Source organism: Scyliorhinus canicula, chromosome 4, assembly GCF_902713615.1.
Source record: "Scyliorhinus canicula chromosome 4, sScyCan1.1, whole genome shotgun sequence".
Taxonomy (NCBI): Eukaryota; Metazoa; Chordata; class Chondrichthyes; order Carcharhiniformes; family Scyliorhinidae; genus Scyliorhinus; species Scyliorhinus canicula.
In genome coordinates, this window is record NC_052149.1 from 7,352,868 (window position 1) to 7,375,185 (window position 22,318).

General features: G+C 48.7%; 1 protein-coding gene across 1 annotated transcript in view; it reads right to left on the reverse strand.

Moving 5' to 3' along the window:
- The window catches only part of LOC119964130 (di-N-acetylchitobiase-like), a 47,502-nt gene that overhangs the window by 8,855 nt on the left and 16,329 nt on the right, over positions 1-22,318 (reverse strand). The window contains exons 4-5 of the mRNA XM_038793431.1: positions 9,602-9,773; positions 9,428-9,525 (exon numbers count right to left, since the gene is read on the reverse strand). Of these exons, the coding sequence (XP_038649359.1) occupies positions 9,428-9,525; positions 9,602-9,773 (270 nt within the window). The remainder of the gene's footprint in view (positions 1-9,427; positions 9,526-9,601; positions 9,774-22,318) is intronic.

Here is a 22,318-nt window from a genome sequence, read left to right on the forward strand (position 1 = left end):
GCCTCCCACACAATTAATAAACTCCGTGGAAATAATTTCCGGGGCATTCATGTCGGCAGGATTTCAGGTCACGCCGTGCCGCACCCCCAGGGTCGGTTCCCTTGCCACAAGGGGTGCATTCAAAGGAAAACGTCATTGACAATGGTGGGACCAGAAGACCCCACCCTTGGCCAATGACACGCCGCCTCCGCTGCTGCGAAACACACAGCGGTTTGGGTGGAAAATTCCGCCCTGTGTATGAATTCCATTCCTGGCATAGTATCAGATAAATCGGCCATCTACCCTGTCATGTGGCTGCTCAAAAACAGCACATTCCTTTGTCCTTCATGATGGACCGAGAACAAATCTTACTCACCTAAGTCTGCTCTTGCAAAATCCAAAATGAAACACCGACAGTTAGATGGCATTCCATGACTGTGCAGCACTTGCTGAACAATCCTGTGTGCGCTTATAGCTAAACTAAAAGCCCATTTAAGATAATCAGCAAAGCACATAATGTGTCTCAGTTGCGTTTGCTACAAATGACATAGGGACACGTTGCACCATGTTGAATTAGCTGGGAGCTTGAGAGCCTATTGATCCCCATTGCATTCTGCATGCCACTTTTTCAGCCAATCAAAATTGATTTACCAACCAACGGTCTTTTCTTCTGTAGCACATATAAATGATAGCGATTGTTTAAAATTTGGCATTTTTGTATTTGGCTGGTTGCGAGCGAGTTGTAAAATTCAACATTCTTGGGGCATCATGGTGATGCGGTGGTTAGCACTTCTGCCTCACAGCTCCAGAGTCCCGAGTTCAATTCCGGCCTCAGGTGACTGTCTGTGTGGAGTTTGCACTTTCCTCCCATGTTTGCGTGAGTTTCCTCCAGGTGCTCTGATTTCCTTCCACAGTCCAACGATGTGCAGGTTAGGTGGATTGGCCATGCTAATATGCCCTTTAGTGAACAAAGGTTTAGGTGGGGGTACAGGGTTATGGGGATAGGGTGGAGGCACGGGCTTAAGGAGGGTGCCGCTGCAGGCTCGATGGGCCAAATGGCCTCCTTCTGCACTGTATATTCTATGATTCTCTGACTCTTCAAGTTCAGTATTATCGAGTAGGTTGCCAAAAATCTAACTGAAATGATGGAACAGTCTTGAGAGTCTGAACGACCAACTCCATTTCCTATGTTTCTTTGATTCTATGCATAAAGAGAATGAGCCTTAAGCAAAGCTCATGATGAGTACTGTGAGTGCGGCTTGGCTAAACTGTGAGTGCTGCTTGGAGTTGGGTGAAATCATGGAGATAAAGGGGTAAGTTGTAAGGGGTAAGTAGTAATGAAACTTAATGTCAGGGCTAATTTCAAGCGAACTTGTTCTTTCAAGTTAATAACTAAAAGCTGCTCTTTTGATTGGGAGTAGTTTAGTTGCATTCCTGAAATAGGAGTCAGCTGAGTCACACTCAACTGCAGATGGTTACCTGTGCAGCTGATTTAATCCAGTTTCCAAAGCGTTGTTTTTGAGGCCATAACAGGGAGGCCACATCAGTGCTGCTCCTGCTGTGTAGTGAGTGCTGTTTGGCTAAAAGAGGGGGCTTTTAGATTTGGTTGAACACAGGGAGTTTGCTGAAGCTGGGAGAAGGCGAAACGTGGAGAAGCTGAAGCTAAAAAGACTGAGTGTAGAGCATAGTCTCAGTCCAGGCAGAAACACAGCGGAGCTTCATAGACACGAAGATCGTATTCCAGTTTTCATTGACCTCGCAGTGAGCTTCACAGTGAAGCAGTGATGATTTTAAAAATGTTTGCTTTTTTGGACATAGCGATTAACTGAGAAACAACACAAATAAGTGAAAGTCAGGGTCATTACAATAAAGTAATATAAGTAAACAAAGTCGGGCAATGAAAGTAAAGTTAGTGTAAGGGAGGGATGTTAATAGCATTTTTATATAAGCATAATTTTTGGTTGTGAAGGAGTAAACAAGAGGATTTGGGGTCGTGATGACAGGAGAGCTTGCACCTGTGACATGCACATCCTGTGCTATGTGACAAATCATGGAAGCTTTGTCGTCCCTGGTTACCATGTGTGCAGGAAGTGTATCCAATCACAGCTACCGGCTAATAGCATTTGGGAGCTGGAGCTGTGAAGCATCTACAACGCTGAGCAGGTCGTGAATAGCTCATTCCGTGAGGTGGTCACACCGCAGGTGAGGATTGAACAGGCAGAAAGGGCATGGGTGCCCACCAGGCAGAGTAGGGGAAGGCAGAGAGGTTTGCTAGTGCTGTTGCAGAGGGTTTAAACAAACTTGGCAGAGGGGTGGGATACTGAGAGAAGGCTCAGCGGGGTTAGATGCACAGCCAAAATTAGAACAGACATCAAGTGAATCAGGGAGGCATAGAATTACTCAGCTAGTTAATTCACAAGGGAGTTTGGCAAGATTGGATGGTATTTATTTTAATGCAAGGAGTCTGATGAACAAGGCAGATGAGTTGAGGGCACAAATTAAAACATGGGGGTGAGAGGTCATTGCTGTCACTGAAACATGGTTGAGAGGGGCAGGATTGGCAGCTCAATATTCCAGGATATAAGGTCTGCAGGTGAGAAAGGGAAGTAGGTAAAAGAGGAGAGGGTGCACCAATTCCCATACCAGCCACCCCAGGCAGGCGCTGGAATGTGGCGATTAGGGGCTTTTCACAGTAGCTTCATTGAAGCCTACTCGTGACAATAAGCGATTTTCATTTCATTTCATTTCAATTTTGATCAGGGAATAAGTTACAGCAGTAATGAGGGATGACATCTTCAAAGGTTCTACAAATTAAGCCATATGGGTAGAACTTAAAAACCAAATAGAAGCAACCACATTGCTGGGAGTGTTCAATCGGCCCCTAACAGCCCTGAGAGAAATAGAGGAGCAGATATGTAGGTAAAAGTTAGAGAAGTGTACAAGTAATAGGGTAGTGACAGTGGAGGATTTTAACTTCCCCAACATTAACTGGGGTAGTCATGGTGTGAAAGGTTTAGTGGGAATGGAATTCTTAAATTGCATCCAGGTGACCCTTCAGAGCCAGTACATAGAAGATCCTGCAAGAGAAGGGGCGGTCCTGGACTTAATTTTAGGCATTGAAGTTGGGAAAGTGGTTGAAGTATCAGCAGCGGAGCATTTTGCAGACAGCGATCATAACTCAATTAGATTCAAGATTGTTATGGAAAAGGACAAGGATGGGCCTGAGATCAAAGTTCTAAACTGGGGTAAGGCTGATTTTAATCAGATCAGGTATAATTTGGCCAGAGTGGACTGGGAGCAGACACTTGTAGGTAAATCTGTGACAGAACAGTGGGACACATTCAAGAAGAAAATAGGGACAGTACAGGGCCAAAGGGCAGGGTCTTGGTCCCACCGCACCCGTTTTCTGATGTGGCGCACCCCCGCCTGCATTCGGGATCCTCTGTCCTGGCAGTCGGCCAACGGGGTTTCCCATTGTGGGAACCCCCACTCCATCAGGAAATCCATAGGCACGAGTGTGCTGCCTGCGAAGCGGAGGATCCGCCGACGGAGAATCTAGCCCAGCATGTTCCAATCAAGAAAAATGTTGGGATCAACATATCCAGTGAACCCTGGATTGAGGAGAAAAAGGGAGTCTTATGACAAATATCGAGGGTTCAAAACAGCAGAAGCACTAGAGGAATATAGAATGTGCTAGTGGGAACTTAAATAGGAAATTAGGAGAGCAATAGTGGGACATGAAAGGATACTGGCTGTTAAAAAGGACAATCCTAATTTGTTTTACATTAAGGGTAAAATGATAGAGCTAAGACGAGCAAGGAGGGGACATGAGAAGTCTTTGGCAGGTAGGATCAAGGAAATCCCAAAAGCTTTCTATAGGTATGTCAGGAATAAAAGAATGACTAGGGTAAGAGTAGGGCCAGTCAAGGACAGTGGTGGGAAGTTGTGTGTGGAGGCTGAGGAGATAAGCGAGATACTAAATGAATACTTTTCGTCAGTATTCACTCAGGAAAAAGATAATGTTGTGGAGGAGAATGCTGAGACCCAGGCTATTAGAATAGATGGCATTGAGGTGCGTAGGGAAGAAGTGTTGGCAATTCTGGACAAGGTGAAAATAGATAAGTCTGATGGGATTTATCCTAGGATTCTCTGGGAAGCCAGGGAAGAGATTGCTGAGCCTTTGGCTTTGATTTTTATGTCGTCATTGGCTACAGGAATAGTACCAGAGGACTGGAGGATAGCAAATGTGATCCCTTTGTTCAAGAAGGGGAGTAGAGATAACCCCGGTAACTATAGGCCGGTGAGCCTCACGTCTGTTGTGGGTAAAGTCTTGGAGAGTATTATAAGAGATACGATTTATAATCATCTAGATAGGAATAATTTGATTAGGGATAGTCAGCATGGTTTTGTGAAGGGTAGGTCATGCCTCACAAACCTTATCGAGTTCTTTGAGAAGGTGACTGAACAGGTAGACGAGGGTAGAGCAGTTGATGTGGTGTATATGGATTTCAGTAAGCGTCTGATAAGGTTCCCCACGGTCGGCTATTGCAGAAAATAGGCTGGGGATTGAGGGTGATTTAGAGATGTGGATCAGAAATTGGCTAGTTGAAAGAAGACAGAGAGTGGTGGTTGATGGGAAATGTTCAGAATGGAGTTCAGTTACGAGTGGCGTACCACAAGGATCTGTTCTGGGGCCGTTGCTGTTTGTCATTTTTATAAATGACCTAGAGGAGGGCACAGAAGGTTGGGTGAGTAAATTTGCAGACGACACTAAAGTCGGTGGAGTTGTAGACAGTGCGGAAGGATGTTGCAGGTTACAGAGGGACATAGATAAGCTGCAGAGCTGGGCTGAGAGGTGGCAAATGGAGTTTAATGTAGAGAAGTGTGAGGTGATTCACTTTGGAAAGAATAACAGGAATGCAGAATATTTGGCTAATGGTAAAATTCTTGGTAGTGTGGATGAGCAGAGGGACTCAGTGTCCATGTACATAGATCCCTGAAAGTTGCCACCCAGGTTGATAGGGTTGTGAAGAAGGCCTATGGTGTGTTGACCTTGATTGGTAGAGGGATTGAGTTCCGGAGCCATGAGGTCATGTTGCAGCTGTACAAAACTCTGGTACGGCCACATTTGGAGTATTGCGTACAGTTCTGGTCGCCTCGTTATAGGAAGGACGTGGAATCTTTGGAACGTGTGCAGAGGAGAATTACCAGGATGTTGCCTGGTATGGAGGGAAAATCTTATGAGGAAAGGCTGATGGACTTCAGGTTGTTTTCGTTAGACAGAAGAAGGTTAAGAGGTGACTTAATAGAGGCATACAAAATGATCAGAGGGTTAGATAGGGTGGACAGTGAGAGCCTTCACAGTGAGGTGGCTAGCACAAGGGGACGTAGCCCTTAAATTGAGGGGTAATAGATATAGGACAGAGGTCAGAGGTGGGTTTTTTTTAGGCAAAGAGTGGTGAGGCCGTGGAACGCCCTACCTGCAACAGTAGTGAACTCGCCAACATTGAGGGCATTTAGAAGTTTATTGGATAAGCATATGGATGATAATGGCATAGTGTAGGTTAGATGGCCTTTAGTTTTTGACTTCCCATGTCGGTGCAACATCGTGGGCCGAAGGGCCTGTATTCCGTTGTATCGTTCTATGTTCTATGTTCTATAACTGGTGAAAGAGTCGGGCCCATTAAGGACCACATGATAATTTGTGTGTGGAGCTGGAGGACATAGGTATGGTTCTAAATGAATATTTTATGCCGCTGTTCACTAATGAAAGGGCCAGTCTGGGATAGAAATCAGGGAGAAAGACTGTGGTAAAATTAAAGAAATTAACATAGAGCAGATTCAGAGTGGTCTGGCAAATTGAAAAGTAGACAAGTCTCCAGGACCAGATGAAATGTATCCCAGGTTGCTGAATGAGGAAAGGGAGGAAATAGTAGGGGTGCTGGCAATAATTTTCAATTCATCTCTAGCCATGGGAGAGGTGTCAGAGGACTGTAGGATCGTCAATGTGGTACCTTCTTTCAAGAAAGGAGGAAGGGATAAACCCGGAAACTACAGGCCAAACCTCAGTGGTGGGGAAACAATTGGAAGCAATTCTGAGAGACAGAATTCATCTGCATTTGGAGAGGCAGGGGATTAATCAAGAACAGGCAGCGTGGTTTTGTTAAGGGGAAGTCATGTCTGAACAAGTTGATTGAATTTTTTGAAGAAGTGATTGGGATTGCAGATGAGGACGATGCATTTGACATTGTCTACTTGGACGTCAGCAAGGCTTTTGATAAGGTCCCACACGGGAGACTGATAGCGAAGGTAAGAGCCCGTGGGATACCAGGAAATTTGGCAAATTGGATCCAGAATTGGCTGAGTGGAAGCAAGCAGAGGGTGATGGTCGAGGGGTTGATGGAAGCCTGTGCCCAGTGAAAACACAGGGATTAGTGTTAGGGCCCTTGCTGTTTCTCATTTTATTATAAATGATTCAGACATGAATGTCGGAGAGTCGATTGTGAGTTGGTGGGTGATACTTAAATTTGTGGGGTGGTAAATAGTGAGGAGGATAGCCTTAGATCACAGAAGGATATAGACGGGCTGATCAGATGGTCTGATCGATGGCAAATGGAATTCAATCCGGATAAGTGTGAGGTGATGCTCTTGGGCAGGACAAACAGGGCAAGGGAATGCATGATAAACAGCAGGACCCTGGGAAGCACCGAGGATCAGAGGGACCTTGATGGCCTACGGGGCAGGTAGATACAGTGGTTAAGAAAACATATGGGGCCGGATTACCCTTCGGGAGATCCTGTTTTGCCACAGCGCACTCACTCCCACGGATTTCCTGACGGCGTGGGAGTGCCCACAATGGGAAACCCCATTGGCCGGCTGCCAGGCGGAGCCCGCTGCTGGCGGGGCACGGTGCACCAGAAAACGAAGGAACGGAGAATCCAGCCCATGGTATACTTATCTTTATTAGCCAAGATGTAGGGAATAAGAGCAGGAAGCTTATGCTGGAACTGTATAAAACGTTGGTTAAGTCTCAGCTAGAGTATTATGTGCAGGTCTGGAATCCACATTATAGGATGGATGTGATAGCACTGGAAAGGGTGCAGAGGAGATTTACCAGGATGTTGCCTGGGCTGGAGAGTGTTAGTCATGAAGAGAGATTGGATAGACTGGGATTGTTTTCCTTGGAACAGAGGAGACTGAGGGGGGACATGATTGAGATGTATTAAAATTATGATGGGCATAGATAGAGGAGACAGGAAGAAACGTTTCCCCTTGGTAGAGGAATCAATGGCCAGGAGATATAGATTTAAGGTGAGGGGCAGGAGGTTTAGAGGGGGTGTGAGAAAAACCTTTTTACCCAGAGGGTGGTGGGAGTTTGGAACTCGCTGCCTGAAAGAGTGGTGGAGGTCCTGGTGAGATCCTCATAACATTGAAGAAGTATTTAGATGTGCAGTTGTGATGCCAGGGCAGACAAGGCCAAGTGCTGGAACAAGGGATTATTTTTTTTATTTTCTGTTTTTTTTCATTCATTTATGGGATGTGGTCGTCACTGATTAGGCCAGCATTTATTACCCATCCTTAGTTGCCCTTCAGAAGGTGGTGGTGAGCTGCCTTCTTGAACCGCTGCAGTCCTTCATGTGTAGGTACACTCACTGTGCTGTTAGAGAGGGAGTTGCAGGTGACAGCAAAGGAACGGTGACATATTTCCAAGTCAGGGTGGTGAGCGACTGGGAGGGCAACCTCCAGGTGGCGGGGTTCCCGGGTATCATGTCCTTCTGGATATTAGTGGCTTTGGAACGTGTTGTCTAAGGAACCTTCAGTGCATCTTGTAAGTGGCACACACGGCTGCTACTGTTCGGTGGTGGTGGATGGTTTGAATGTTTGTGGAAGAAGGAGCAATCAAATGGGCTGCTTTGTCCTGCATGGCGTTGGGCTTCTTGAGTGTTGTTGGAGCTGCCCTCATCCAGGAAAGTGGAGAGTATTCCATTACACTCCTAACTTGTGCTTTGTAGATGGTGGACAGGTTTTGGGGAGTCAGGAGATGAGTTACTCGCCGTAAGATCCCTAGCCTTTGACCTGCCCTGGTAGCCACAGTATTAATGTGGCTGGGTCCAGTCAAGTTTCTGATCAATGGTAACCCCAAGAATATTGATTGTGGAGATTCAGCGATGGTAATGCCATTGAATGTCAAGGGGCGGTGGCTAGATCCTCTCTTGTAGGAGATGGTCATTGCCTGACACTTTTGTGGCACGAATGTAACTTGCCACCTGTCAGCCCCAAGCCTGGATATTGCCCAGGTCTTGCTGCATTTGAACATGGACTGCTTCATTGTCTGAGGAGTCACGAATGATGTTGAACATTGTGCAGTCATCCGCAAACATCCCCACTTCTGACCTTATGATGGAAGGCAGGTCATTGATGAAACAGCTGAAGATGGCTGGGCCTAGGACACGACCCTGAGGAACTCCTGCAGTGCTTTCCTGGAGTTGAGATGATTGACCTCCAACCACCACAACCATCTTCCTTTGTGCCGGGTATGACTCCAAGCAGCGGAGAGTTTTCCCCCTGATTCCCATTGACTCCAGTTTAGCTAGGGCTCTTTGATGCCATACGCAGTCAAATGCTGTCTTGATGTTAAGGGCAGTCACTCTGACCTAACCTCTGGCATTCAGCTCTTGTCCATGTTTGAACCAAGGCTGTAATGAGGTCAGGAACTGAGTGACCCTGACGGTACCTAAACTGAGCGTCCGTGAGCAGGTTATTGCTGAGTAAGTGTCGCTTGATAGCCCTGTTGATGACTCCTTCCATCACTTTGTTGATGATGTAGAGTAGACTGATAGGGTGGTACTTGGCTGAGTTGGATTTGTCCTGATTCTTGTGTACAGGACGCACCTGGGCAATAATCCACATTGCCGGATAGATCCCAGTGTTGTAGCTGTACTGGAACAGCTTGGCTCGGGGTGCGGCAAGTTCTGGAGTACAAGTCTTCAGTGCTATTGCCGGAATATTATCAGAACCCATAGCCTTTTCAGTATTAAAACAGTTAGGTGGTTGTTTTTAACTGGCGCCGATGCGATGGGCTGAAGGGCCTTTTCTGTGGTGTAGAGGTCTCTGACTCGATAACTCGAAAAGACATTTACAGTCTCGAGGTGAATGCAGTTAAGGGAACGTCTCAACGCAATTAAAAGTTTAAATAGGATGGAGAAAGTAAATCCAGAGAGCTAATCACTGGATTTAAATGGAAATTAGCAAAATGAAGAAGAAATCTTAAAATCTTAATGTAAAATGGTGCAGTTATTGAACGTATGACTAGCAAGCCTACAAATGCAAAAATATTGGGCCGTATCACAGCACAATTTGATTCGACAATGCATCAGAGGGATGGGTTTTAGATGAATTAATTTCATGTCCATTTCTTGTGAAATTCAAACTGCACATTTTTCCTTACCTCAATGAAGCGTTTGCAATGATATTCACTGCCGTACCACGAAACCCCCAATATGAGCTTTTTGGAATCAACACCCATATCGATATATCCAGAGAGGCCTAAATGGACAACAATATTGATTAATATTGATCTTGAGCAGGTAGACTTTTATCCAGGAAGTCTTCTCACACATACCTGTGTACGCTTTGTGATAGGCAGATTGTGGTTTTGCAAAGCAATCGTCCCATTTTTGAGTCCATATATCGAAGGAAATCACAAAGAAAAAGTCACAGAGATTTGAAATTTCCACATATTGAAAGCAATTGCCATCAATACAATGAGGAGACCACGGAACATCTAAAGAGACCTGAGGAAGAAAGAGGAGCAGGAAGTTAATTTTATCTCACACCTTATTTTGGAAGTACTAGTAGTTAAATGTATTTTCCAAGCAGTTAATTGGTGGGAGCTGTGACAGTAACAGGGGAGAGATTGTACAGTGTCCATGGCTGTATAAACCAGAGCACAATAAACTTGGTAATACAGAGTCGCCCTTCTGGAATGATTCACCGACCGTTAAAGTGGTAACATGGGCACCACATGGAACCCAATTAATTCCAATGGGAATCAGTGCTGGATTCGCCGGGTCCGTGATTGACACTCAGGAGGCTGACAAGCTGCAGCCGAACAAACACACTTCACTCCCCAGACACATCATCCCAGCCAACAGGATGGCAGCAAAGAGAGCTACACCCCGTTTTACGGATGCTGAGGTTGGGACCCTGCTAGGTGCCATGGAGGAGAGCCGGGCGACTCTCCGAGCAACACCATCCGACCAGCAGTGTCGTGAGAAACTGCGCGACCCCCTCAAGCCGACCAGGGTGAGTAGGAGCACTGTGCCCCAGGCACCAACCCTACCCCACACACCCGGACCCCCCCCCCCCCCGCCCCCCGCCCCCACTCGGGCTGGGTGCCCTGAATACTGAAACCACCCCCTGAGCTGAATGCATCATGAAAACATCCAACATTGTGCGTTTTCTGACTCTGCTCCCCCCCCACCACCCAGCCCACCCGCCGCCGCAGGACACCCCACTGATTTGCGGTTCCCTCTGACTCATCTGTCACCCTCCCCCCTCCACACACCACCCTCACCCAAACACCACCCTCTCCCCAACACCACCCTCACCCCCACACAACCCTCACCCCAACACCACCCTCACCCCCACCATCACCCCAACACCACCCCCACCCAAACACCACCCTCACCCCAACACCACCATCACCCCAACACCACCCTCACCCAAAGACCACCCTCACCCCAACACCACCCTCACCCCCACCATCACCCCAACACCACCCCCACCCAAACACCACCCTCACCCCAACACCACCATCACCCCAACACCACCCTCACCCAAAGACCACCCTCACCCCCACACCACCCTCTCACCCACACCACCCTCACCCCCACACCACCCTCACCCCACACCACCCTCACGCCCACACCACCCTCAGCCCCACACCACCCTCACCCCCACCATCACCCCAACACCACCCTCACCCCAACACCACCCTCACCCCACACCACCCTCACCCCCACACCACCCTCACCCCAACACCACCCTCAGCCCCACACCACCCTCACCCCCACCATCACCCCAACACCACCCTCACCCCAACACCACCCTCACCCCACACCACCCTCACCCCACACCACCCTCACCCCAACACCACCCTCACCCCCACCATCACCCCAACACCACCCCCACCCAAACACCACCCTCACCCCAACACCACCATCACCCCACACCACCCTCACCCAAAGACCACCCTCACCCCAACACCACCCTCACCCCCACCATCACCCCAACACCACCCCACCCAAACACCACCCTCACACCAACACCACCATCACCCCAACACCACCCTCACCCAAAGACCACCCTCACCCCCACACCACCCTCTCACCCACACCACCCTCACCCCACACCACCCTCACCCCCACACCACCCTCACGCCCACACCACCCTCAGCCCCACACACCCTCACCCCCACCATCACCCCAACACCACCCTCACCCAACACCACCCTCACCCCAACACCACCCTCAGCCCCACACCACCCTCACCCCCACCATCACCCCAACACCACCCTCACCCAACACCACCCTCACCCCAACACCACCCTCTCACCCACACCACCCTCACCCCCACCATCACCCCCACAACACCCTCACCCCCACACCACCCTCACCACCACACCACCCTCTCACCCACACCACCCTCACCACCACACCACCCTCTCACCCACACCACCCTCACCCCACACCACCCTCACCCCAACACCACCCTCACCCCAACACCACCCTCACCCCCAAACCACACTCACCCCAACACCACCCTCACCCCCACACCACCCTCACCCCCACACCACCATCACCCCAACACAACCCTCACCCCCACACCACCCTCTCACCCACACCACCCTCACCCCCACACCACCCTCACCCCAACACCACCCTCACCCAACACCACCCTCACCCCACACCACCCTCACCCCAACACCACCCTCACCCCCACACCACCTCACCCCCACACCACCCTCACCCCAACACCACCCTCACCCCCACACCACCCTCACCCCAACACCACCCTCACCCCCACACCACCCTCACCCCCACACCACCCTCACCCCAACACCACCCTCACCCCACACCACCCTCACCCCCACACCACCCTCACCCCCATCCTCACCCAAACACCACCCTCACCCCAACACCACCCTCACCCCCACACCACCCTCACCCCCACACCACCCTCACCCCCAGGCCTCCCTCACCCCCACGCCACCCTCACCCCCACCACCCTCACCCCCACCCCTCACCCCAACACAACCCTCACCCCAACACCACCCTCACCCCCACACCACCCTCACCCCAACACCACCCTCACCCCCACACCACCCTCACCCCCACACCACCCCTCACCCCAACACCACCCTCACCCCAACACCACCCTCACCCCAACACCACCCTCACCCCCATCCTCACCCAAACACCACCCTCACCCCAACACCACCCTCACACCCCCACACCACCTTCACCCCCACACCACCCTCACCCAACACCACCCTTACCCCCACATCACACTCCCCCCACATCACACTCACCCCCACATCACCCTCACCCCCACACCACCCTCACCCCCACCATCCCCACACCACCCTCTCACCCACACCACCCTCACCCCCACACCACACTCACCCCCACACCACCCCTCACCCCCACCCTCACCCAACACCACCCTCCCCCCCACACCACCCTCTCACCCACACCACCCTCACCCCCACACCACCCTCACCCCCACCCTCACCCAACACCACCCTCACCTCAACACCACCCTCACCCCCACACACCCTCACCCCCACCACCCTCACCCCCCACCATCACCCCACACCACCCTCACCCCAACACCACCCTCACCCCAACACCACCCTCACCCCCACACCACCCTCACCCCCACCATCACCCCAACACCACCCTCACCCCAACACCACCCTCACCCCCAACACCAACCTCACCCCACACCACCCTCACCCCCACCATCACCCCAACACCACCCTCACCCCAACACAACCCTCACCCCCACACCACCCTCACCCCCCCATCACCCCAACACCACCCTCACCCCACACCACCCTCACCACCACACCACCCTCTCACCCCACACCACCCTCACCCCACACCACCCCACCCCAACACCACCCTTACCCCACCCTCACCCCAACACACACCCTCACCCCAACACCACCCTCACCCCCACCCTCACCCAAACACCACCCTCACCCAACACCACCCTCACCCCACACCACCCTCACCCCCACAACACCCTCACCCCACACCACCCTCACCCCCACACCACCCTCACCCCCCTCACCACCCTCACCCCCCACAACCCTCACCCCACACCACCCTCACCACCCTCACCCCCACACCACCCTCACCCCCGCTCACCACCCTCACCCCCACACCACCCTCACCCCCACACCACCCTCACCCCCCACCACCCTCACCCCCACACCACCCTCACCCCCACACCAACACCACCCTCACCCCAACACCGCCCTCACCCCCACACCACCCTCACCCCAACACCACCCTCACCCCAACACCACCCTCACCCCCACCATCACCCCCACACCACCCTCACCCCCAACACCACCCTCACCCACACACCACCCTCACCCCCACACCACCCTCACCCCCAGGCCTCCCTCACCCCCACGCCACCCTCACCCCCACACCACCCTCACCCCCACCATCACCCCAACATCACCCTCACCCCCACCCACCCTCACCCCCACACCACCCTCACCTACACACCACCCTCACCCCAACACCACCCTCATCCGCACCCCACCCTCACCCCACACCACACTCACCCCCACACCACCCTCACACTCACACCACCCTCACCCCCACCACACCCTCACCCTCACACCACCCTCACCCCCTCACACCACCCTCACCCCCTCACACCACTCTCACCCCAACACCACCCTCACCCCCACACCACCCTCACCCCAACACCACCCTCATCCACACACCACCCTCACCCCCCACACCACCCTCACCCCCCACACCACCCTCACCCCCACACCACCCTCACCCCCCTCACCACCCTCACCCCCACACCACCCTCACCCCCACACCACCCTCACCCCCACACATCCACACCACCCTCAACCCCAGACCACCCTCACCACCCTCACCCCCACACCACCCTCACCCCACACCACCCTCATCCCCAAACCACTCTCACCCCCACACCTCCCTCACCCCCACACCACCCTCACCCCCACACCACCCACACCACCCTCAACCCCAGACCACCCTCACCACCCTCACCCCCACACCACCCTCACCCCCACACGACACTCACCATCTCATCCCACACTACCATTACCCCCACATCATCCTCACCCCCACACCACCCTCATCCCCAAACCACTCTCACCCCCACACCTCCCTCAACCCCACACCCCCCTCACCTCCACACCTCCCTCAACCCCACATCCCCTCACCCCCACACCCCCCTCACCCACACACCACCCTCACCCCCACATTCACCCCCACAGCACCCTCATACTGCCCCCACCTCCACCTCCTCGGGATATGATGGGGTCAGGTGATGGAATAGATACCTCTCATGCAGGTATCACCCTGGCATTGTGAAGCAACAGTGTTAAGCACTGTGCTACCGTGTGCCCATAATGGATGCGATTACTGGACCCTTGGAAAGCAATGAGGATTGGGCAGAGTCAAGATGAATTCATGAAAGGAAATCACGTTTGACAAACATGATGGAGTTTTTTGAGCATGTCACTTTTTGTACAGATAAAGGAGAATCAGTGGATGTACACAGCATTCAGGGCAGGATTCTCCATTGGCTGATGTTGAAATCGGGAAACGCGATTGGGCAGAGAATAAGTTACAATGTCAAAATCGCAGCGGGCGCCGATTTGACACCAAATCGCGATTCCCCGTCACCTCGACAGTGGCATCAATACGTTCCGGAACGCACGTTCAGTAAACACTGTTTGCATTAGCGGGCCTGACCCGGTATTCTCTGGGGCCTCCATGATTCTCCGTTTCCGATGGGCCGAGTTCCCGACGCCACGGTTCACTTGTGCTTTTAAAAATTGTGAAATCGGCATAGTGGCTGCTGAGGGCGAGAGAGCGGGTACGGAAAGAGTCCAACATCGCCATAGTTTACTGACCATTGTGCCGCTGGCCAGGGAGCACGGAACATCATTCCCACAGCTGGCAAGGCAGCCATGCAGCTGTGCACACCCCTATCAGCCCACTGTGAACTTCGAGCCACGGGTCATATAGGTATCCCCCCGGGGCACTCCCCTGGGTGCCCTCTGGCCCCAGCGGACCCATCAGCTGTATGGGCGCACTCCAGCACAAACAGTGCCATCTTGTTGGCTTGGATGAGCGTGTCTGGGGAGTGTAATGTGTATGTGTGTCTGCAGCTTGTCAGCCTCCCGAGTGTCGATCGCGGACCCGACAAATCCCGCACCGTTTATCATTGGAATCGATTGTGTTCCATGTGGCACCGGTGCTAGCCCTTCCACAGCCGCTGAATCGGTCCAGGTTCATAGATACATAGATACATTGGAGGGTAGCTCACTTCACTCCGATATTCAAGAAGGGAGGTAGAGAGAAAGCAGGGAATTATAGACCAGTAAGCCTAACATGGGTATTGGGGAAAATGCTTGAATCCATTATCAAGGACTTTCCAGCGGAACATTTAGAAAGCAGTGGCAGGATCAGTCAGATTCAGCATGGATTGATGAAGGGGAAATCATGCTTGACAAATCTGTTGGAAGTCTTTGAAGAGGTAACCAGTACAGTTGACAAGGGGGAGCCAGTCGATGTGGTATATTTGGCCTTTCAGAAGCCGTTTGACAAAGTCCCGCATAAGAGATTATTGTGCAAAATTAAAGCGGATGGGATTGGGGGAAATGTATTGAGGTGGACAGAAAACTGTTTGGCAGAGAGGAAACAAAGAATGGGGATTAATGGGTCCTTTTCAAATAGGCAGGCAGTAACCAGCGGGGTAGCACAGGGATCGGTGCTGGGACCCCAGCTATTCACAATATATATGAATGATTTGGATGAGAGAACAAAATGTAACATCTCAAAGTTTGCAGATGATACCAAATTAGGTGGGAGGGTGAATTGTGACGAGGATGCAGGGATCCTACAGCAATATTTGGACAGGTTGGGCGAGTGGATGAACCAGTGGCAGATGCAGTATAATTTGGATAAGTGTGAGGTTATTCATTTTGGAAGCAAAAACAGGAAGGCAGATTACTACCTGAATGGTTGTAAATTGGGAGAGGTTAGTGTGCAGCGGGTCCTGGGTGTCCTTGTGCACCATTCGTTGAAGGTAAGCATGCAGGTGCAGCAGACAGTGAAGAAGGCTAATGGTATGTTGGCGTTCATTGCAAGAGGTTTCGAGTATCGAAGCAGGAATGTGTTGCTGCAATTGTACAGTGCCTTGGTGAGGCCTCATTTGGAGTATTGTGTTCAGTTTTGGTCTCCTTCTCTGAGGAAGGATATTGCTCTCGAGGGAGTGCAGCAAAAGTTTACCAGACTGATTACAGGGATGGCAGGACTGTCACATGTTAAGTAATGGGTGAAGAGGCATTCCAATTAGTTGTCTCATTTATGTCAAGTATCCAATAATAAGGGCAGCACGGTGGCGCAGTGGGTTAGCACTGCGGCCTCACGGCGCTGAGGTCCCAGGTTCGATCCCGGCTCTGGGTCACTGTCCGTGTGGAGTTTGCACATTCTCGCCGTATTTGCATGGATTTCGCCCCCACAATCCAAAAATGTGCAAGCTAGGTGGTTTGGCCACTCTAAATTGCCCCTTAATTGGAAAAATGATTGGGTACACTAAATTTATAAAAAAATATATTTTAAAAAGTATCCAATAATTGACACTGATATGTAAAGGGGCTTCAGGTGGCCTTTGGGTCAGGTGATGTGATGATAGAGTTTTGTGCAGAGTCTGTTAAAGTGAAATAAAGGTGTTTGTGGAAAAGGAGCAGAACCATTAACTCTTTATACAACAGCAGCTAAACGTCTAACAAATGGTAGCAGAGGATGGTTGCTATGCAAATGTGAAGGGTTGAAAGATAGAACTTTTCCAGACCAAACCAAGGAGTGAGTGAGAAAAAGAAACCATAGATATATGGCTGAGCCTAGGATAAACCTACCCCCCCCCTTTATTTTCTGAAAGGGCATTGTACGACCAATGGAGAAGTGCAGTAGTTATGTGGACTAAGGTAAAACAAGGTGTTCCATTGGCTCTTTCTCTAACGTATGACAGTAAAATCCAGAGCAAAGTGTTTTCTGAGCTGGAATTAGAAGAGTTAGACTCAGAAGAAGGTCTGCAGACTCTATTACGTTATACGGATAAGAATTATAAGAAGGACGACTTGTGCGTATGAAGCAAGGTCAGATTTTGATAAGTTCTGGAAAATAGAGGATTTCTCCATTGAAGACTGTAAAACGGAATTTGGCAGACTGTACAAAAGGCTGCAGAAACACAACCTGGAATTTCCAGTCTGTGTTGGCCTTTAAATTCCTTGACTGTGCGAGAGTGAGCAACATGGATAGGCTCCTGGTTTTGACAGGAGTTTAATTTGCGGATAAGGATACCGTATTCGATCACATGACAGAAGCTTTAAAAAAGGTTTCAGGGGAAACATTCGATTCTGATGGCTCTGATGACCCAAATAGGTCAGCCTGCAATAAAGCAGAATATGGAAGATACACTTCTAACAGGATGGTGAAATCGTACGGCTACAAACAGGTTCCAAGACTATAGAAGGAGATCGGGACCCAGAAATTATGAAGACAGAAACGCAGTTAGAACCTACAATAGGAAGATGAACCCCAGAAATGCACGGGGCACGATAAATCGATGTTTTCGATGTGACTCTCAATACCATTGTGCTTTAAACTGTCCAACACGTTATAATAGAGTGTTTGAAGCGGCACATGACATGGAAGAGTCAGAAGAGGAAAAAGATAGTGACCAGAAAGAAGGCATTGTCCTATTAACAAAAAGTCATATGCTGGTAATGAGGATGTTTCTTGCAGAATCCTTCAATTGTGCTGTATTGGACAGTGGCTGCACATCTACTGTGTGTGGGATTGACTGGTTAAAATGTTACCTGGACTCCTTGAATGCTGAAAATCGTAACAAGGTTAAGGAATTTGAAAGTTCCACAAGTTTCAGGTTTGGGGATGATAATACTCTGAAGTCGCTGAAAAGAGTGGTGATCCCTTGCAATATTGCCGGAGTGAATCATTTCATTAGCACGGATATTATATCAAGTGCGATACCTTTGCTTCTGAGCAGACCGTCGATGAAGAAAGCACACATGAAACTGGATATGGAACAGGATAAGGCAACAGTTATTGGAAAGACGGTGGACTTACAATTTACACAGTCGGGACACTATTGTATTCCATTACTGACAAATAATATTTCAAGTAGAGTTGTTAAGGATGTGTTAATGGTAGTTGAAAATTGGACTTTAGCTGATAAAAAGCTTGTTGTAGTAAAACTGCATTGGCAATTTGCGTGTCCATCTCCTCGGAGGCTGAAAAATGTATTAAAAGATGCAGGGGTAAGAGATGAAGACTATACTAAGCTAATAGAACAGGTTAGTGATCGCTGTGAAGTTTGTAGGAAGTACAGAAGGACACCAGCACGGCCAGTAGTAACCCTACCTTTGGCCAAGGATTTTAACGACATTGTGACCATGGACCATAAGATTTGGGATAAAGCCAATAATATATTTATTTTGCATTTTGTAGATTTAGCAACTAGATTTAGCCAATCAACATTTGTACAAAGTAAAGAAAAGAGAGTAATTCTGGATCAAATCGTGGAAAAATGGATAGGGACAGGAATGGGCACATCGGCAAAATTCCTTACGGACAATGGGGGAGAATTTGCTGATGATGAGTTTAGGGATATGTGTGAAAACGTGAATATCACAGTTCTGAACACGGCTGCAGAAAGCCCATTTAGTAATGGTGTGTGTGAAAGAAGCCATGTGGTAATAGATGATATGCTCCGGAAAATTTTGGCAGATAGACAAAACTGCAAGCTAAATTCAGCTTTATCATGGGCGGTACATGCAAAGAATTCATTGCAGATGGTTGGGGGCTCTAGTCCCAATCAATTAGTGTTTGGTAGAAATCCTAAAATTCCGTCCATTTTGGATGACCAGCTCCAGCTTGGGAAGAGACTACAATTAACTCTGTCTTTGCTGAGCATTTAAATTACAGTAGAAAAGCTTTTTTGGAAGCAGACGTCTCTGAAAGAATTTGCAGAGCTTTGAGGCATAATGTACGGCCATCAAATACCGTTTTTCAGCAAGGAAACATAGTATACTATAAGAGAGACAATTGTAATGAATGGAAAGGCCCAGGGAAGATCACAGGCATCGATGGAAAAACAATTATTTTGCAACATGGCAATCAAACTGTTAGGGTACATTCATCAAGGATAATGGGTACAGATTATAAATTTTCAAATTTAGACAGAGCAGACAGACATGACGAGGAACCAGAGTCATCTGGTACGCATGTGTTACAGAACTATGAGGATCAGTTAACTGATATAGACAGGGTTTCTGTAGAGGAACACAATATATCTGATGATTTAGAACAGGCCATTTTTCTGAAAGTGACATACTTGCCTGAAGGGTCTAGTCAATGGCAGGATGCAACTGTTATTAGTAGAGCAGGGAAGGCCACTGGAAAGTATAAACATTGGTTGAATGTACAGCATTCAGGGGAGGGAGTCAAGACAATGGATTGGGAACATGAAGTTCAAAAATGGAGGCACAGAAACGCAGTGCCAGTTCAGACAGTACATCGGATAGTGAACAGGTCCGCAGGAAAAAGTTGAGAACTATTGAAAGGACATCCCACAGTAGAAGGGAAAGATCAAGCAGTAGCAGTATAGAACAAGATACCAGGCAGGAGAGGGGACATAGTTTATCAAGGTCTCGGAAAATGAGTAAGACTACAAATACTAATAGGAGTAGAAGCCCACATGCACGTGAGATTTTGGTGGCTTCCAATAAGCTAGATGAAAAAGTTTTCAAAGATGCCAAACAGCAAGAACTGCATAGTTGGAGTGAATTTGGGGTATACACGGAAGTATCGGATAGGGGACAAAGAGCTCTATCCCACAGATGGATTTGCACGGAAAAGGTTCAACCAGATGGAACTTATAAGGCAAAGGCCAGGCTTGTGGCAAGGGGTTGTGAAAAAAACTTAGAAGATCAGGATTTAAGGGTAGATTTACCTACGGCAGGAAAGGTTATTTTAAAGATCTTCTTGGCTCCATTAGCCACAAAGGCATTGAAAAGCAAATCTATAGATATAAAAGCTATGTACTTGCAGGGGCATCAGCTTCAGAGAAACATTTATATGGACAAAATGATGCGACTAGAGTCTGGTATTTTTTGATAAGGTCAGTTTTGTTAAAGTTAGGTTGTTGCCAGTTGAAAGCAGACCCGGCAATGTTTTACTGGCACGATAAAGAAAATCTTTCTGGCATCTTTATGATGCATGTTGATGATTTTTTGTGGGGTGGGACTAGTGATTTCAAAGCTATTGTCATCTCTGGTTTGAGGAAAGAATTCAGGGTTGGAAGTCAGGCTTCCGGTGCATTTAAATATATTGGACTGGAAATCGGACAGACTAAGTTACGGGCAACTTTACGTCAGCAATCTTATCTGGAAAACATCAGCCCAATAGCAATTAGTCGTGGCCGTGTTTCACAAAAAGGCGCAATAGTTTCAAAGGTGGAAAAAGAGGAACTGCAAAGTTTAATTGCGCAACTGAATTGGTTAGGTTGATAGACGAGACCGAACGTGAGTTTTGATGTCTTAGAGTTGAGTTCAAAAACGAATGATCCCAAAGTGGAAGACATAATAAGAGCAAATAAAGCTTTGGTCAAACTAAAAATGCAGGAGTGTGTTTTGAGGATCCCGGTTTTAGGTGACATTAGGCACTTGAAACTCATAGTTTATAGTGATGTGTCGTATGCAGATTTATGTGATGGGGTTTCAAGCGCAGGAGGTTTTATAATTTTTCTTTTGGCGAACAATGGTAAATGTTGCCTCTTGTGTGGGAAACAAAGAAAATAAGGAGAGTGGTCAAAAGCACTTTGGCTGCTGAGACGTTAAGCCATGTCGAGGCAGTGGATATGGCCTTTTATATATCTCAGATATTAACAGAAATTTGGGGATTTGGATATACCTATTGAATGTCACATTGACAATAAATCCCTGTAGGAAAATGCGCATGCTACAAAAAGTGTCAATGAAAAAAGGTTAAGGATAGATATCGCAAGTTTGAAGCAGATGTTGGACAGAGGGGAAATAGAAAAAATTAAATGGGTTGACAGTAGCTATCAATTGTCAGACTGTTTTACAAAAAGCTCACAGAAACTTTTGGATATTGTTAATGAAGGGCACCTGTTTCTGTAACTGTTTTTTATTTCTTCCACAAATTAAAAAAAAAGGGAGGAAATTGCGTGTGTGTTTTTGAGTTTCTTGTAATTTTGTTTTCACCTAATTATTTTCTTTCTCCAAGGAAGGGGAGATTGTTAAGTAATGGGTTAAGAGACATTCCAATTAGTTGTCTCATTTACGTTAAGTATCCAATAATAGACACTGATTATGTAAAGGGGCCTCAGGTGGCCTTTGTGTCAGGTGATGTGATGTTAGAGTTTTGTGAAGAGTCTGTTGAAGTAAATTAAAGGTGTTTGTGGAAAAGGAGCAGAACCTTTGACTCTATACCACAGCATATGAAGAGGGATTGACTAGGTTAGGATTGTTTTCGCTGGAGTTCAGAAGAATGAGGGGGATCTCATAGAGACTTATAAAATTCTAACAGGACTAGACAGGGTAGATGCAGGGAGATGTAACCAATGGCAGGTGTGTCCAGAACCATGGTTCACAGCCTGAGGATTCAGGGTAAACCATTCCGGACAGAGATAAGGAGACATTTCTTCACACAAAAAGTGGTGAGCCTGTGGAATTCATTACCGCAGGAAGTAATTGATGCTAAAACGTTGAACATATTCAAGAGGCGGCTGGATATAGCACTTGGGGAGAATGGGATCAAAGGCTATGGGGAGAAAGCAGGATTAGGCTATTGAGTTGGATGATCAGCCATTATCGTGATGAAAGGCGGAGCAGGCTTGAAGGGCCAAAAGGCCTCCTCCTGCTCCTATCTCCTATGTATCTCTGTATCCGTGGAGAGAGAATCAGAATTAATGTTACAGAATTAATCACTTCTTTGGAACT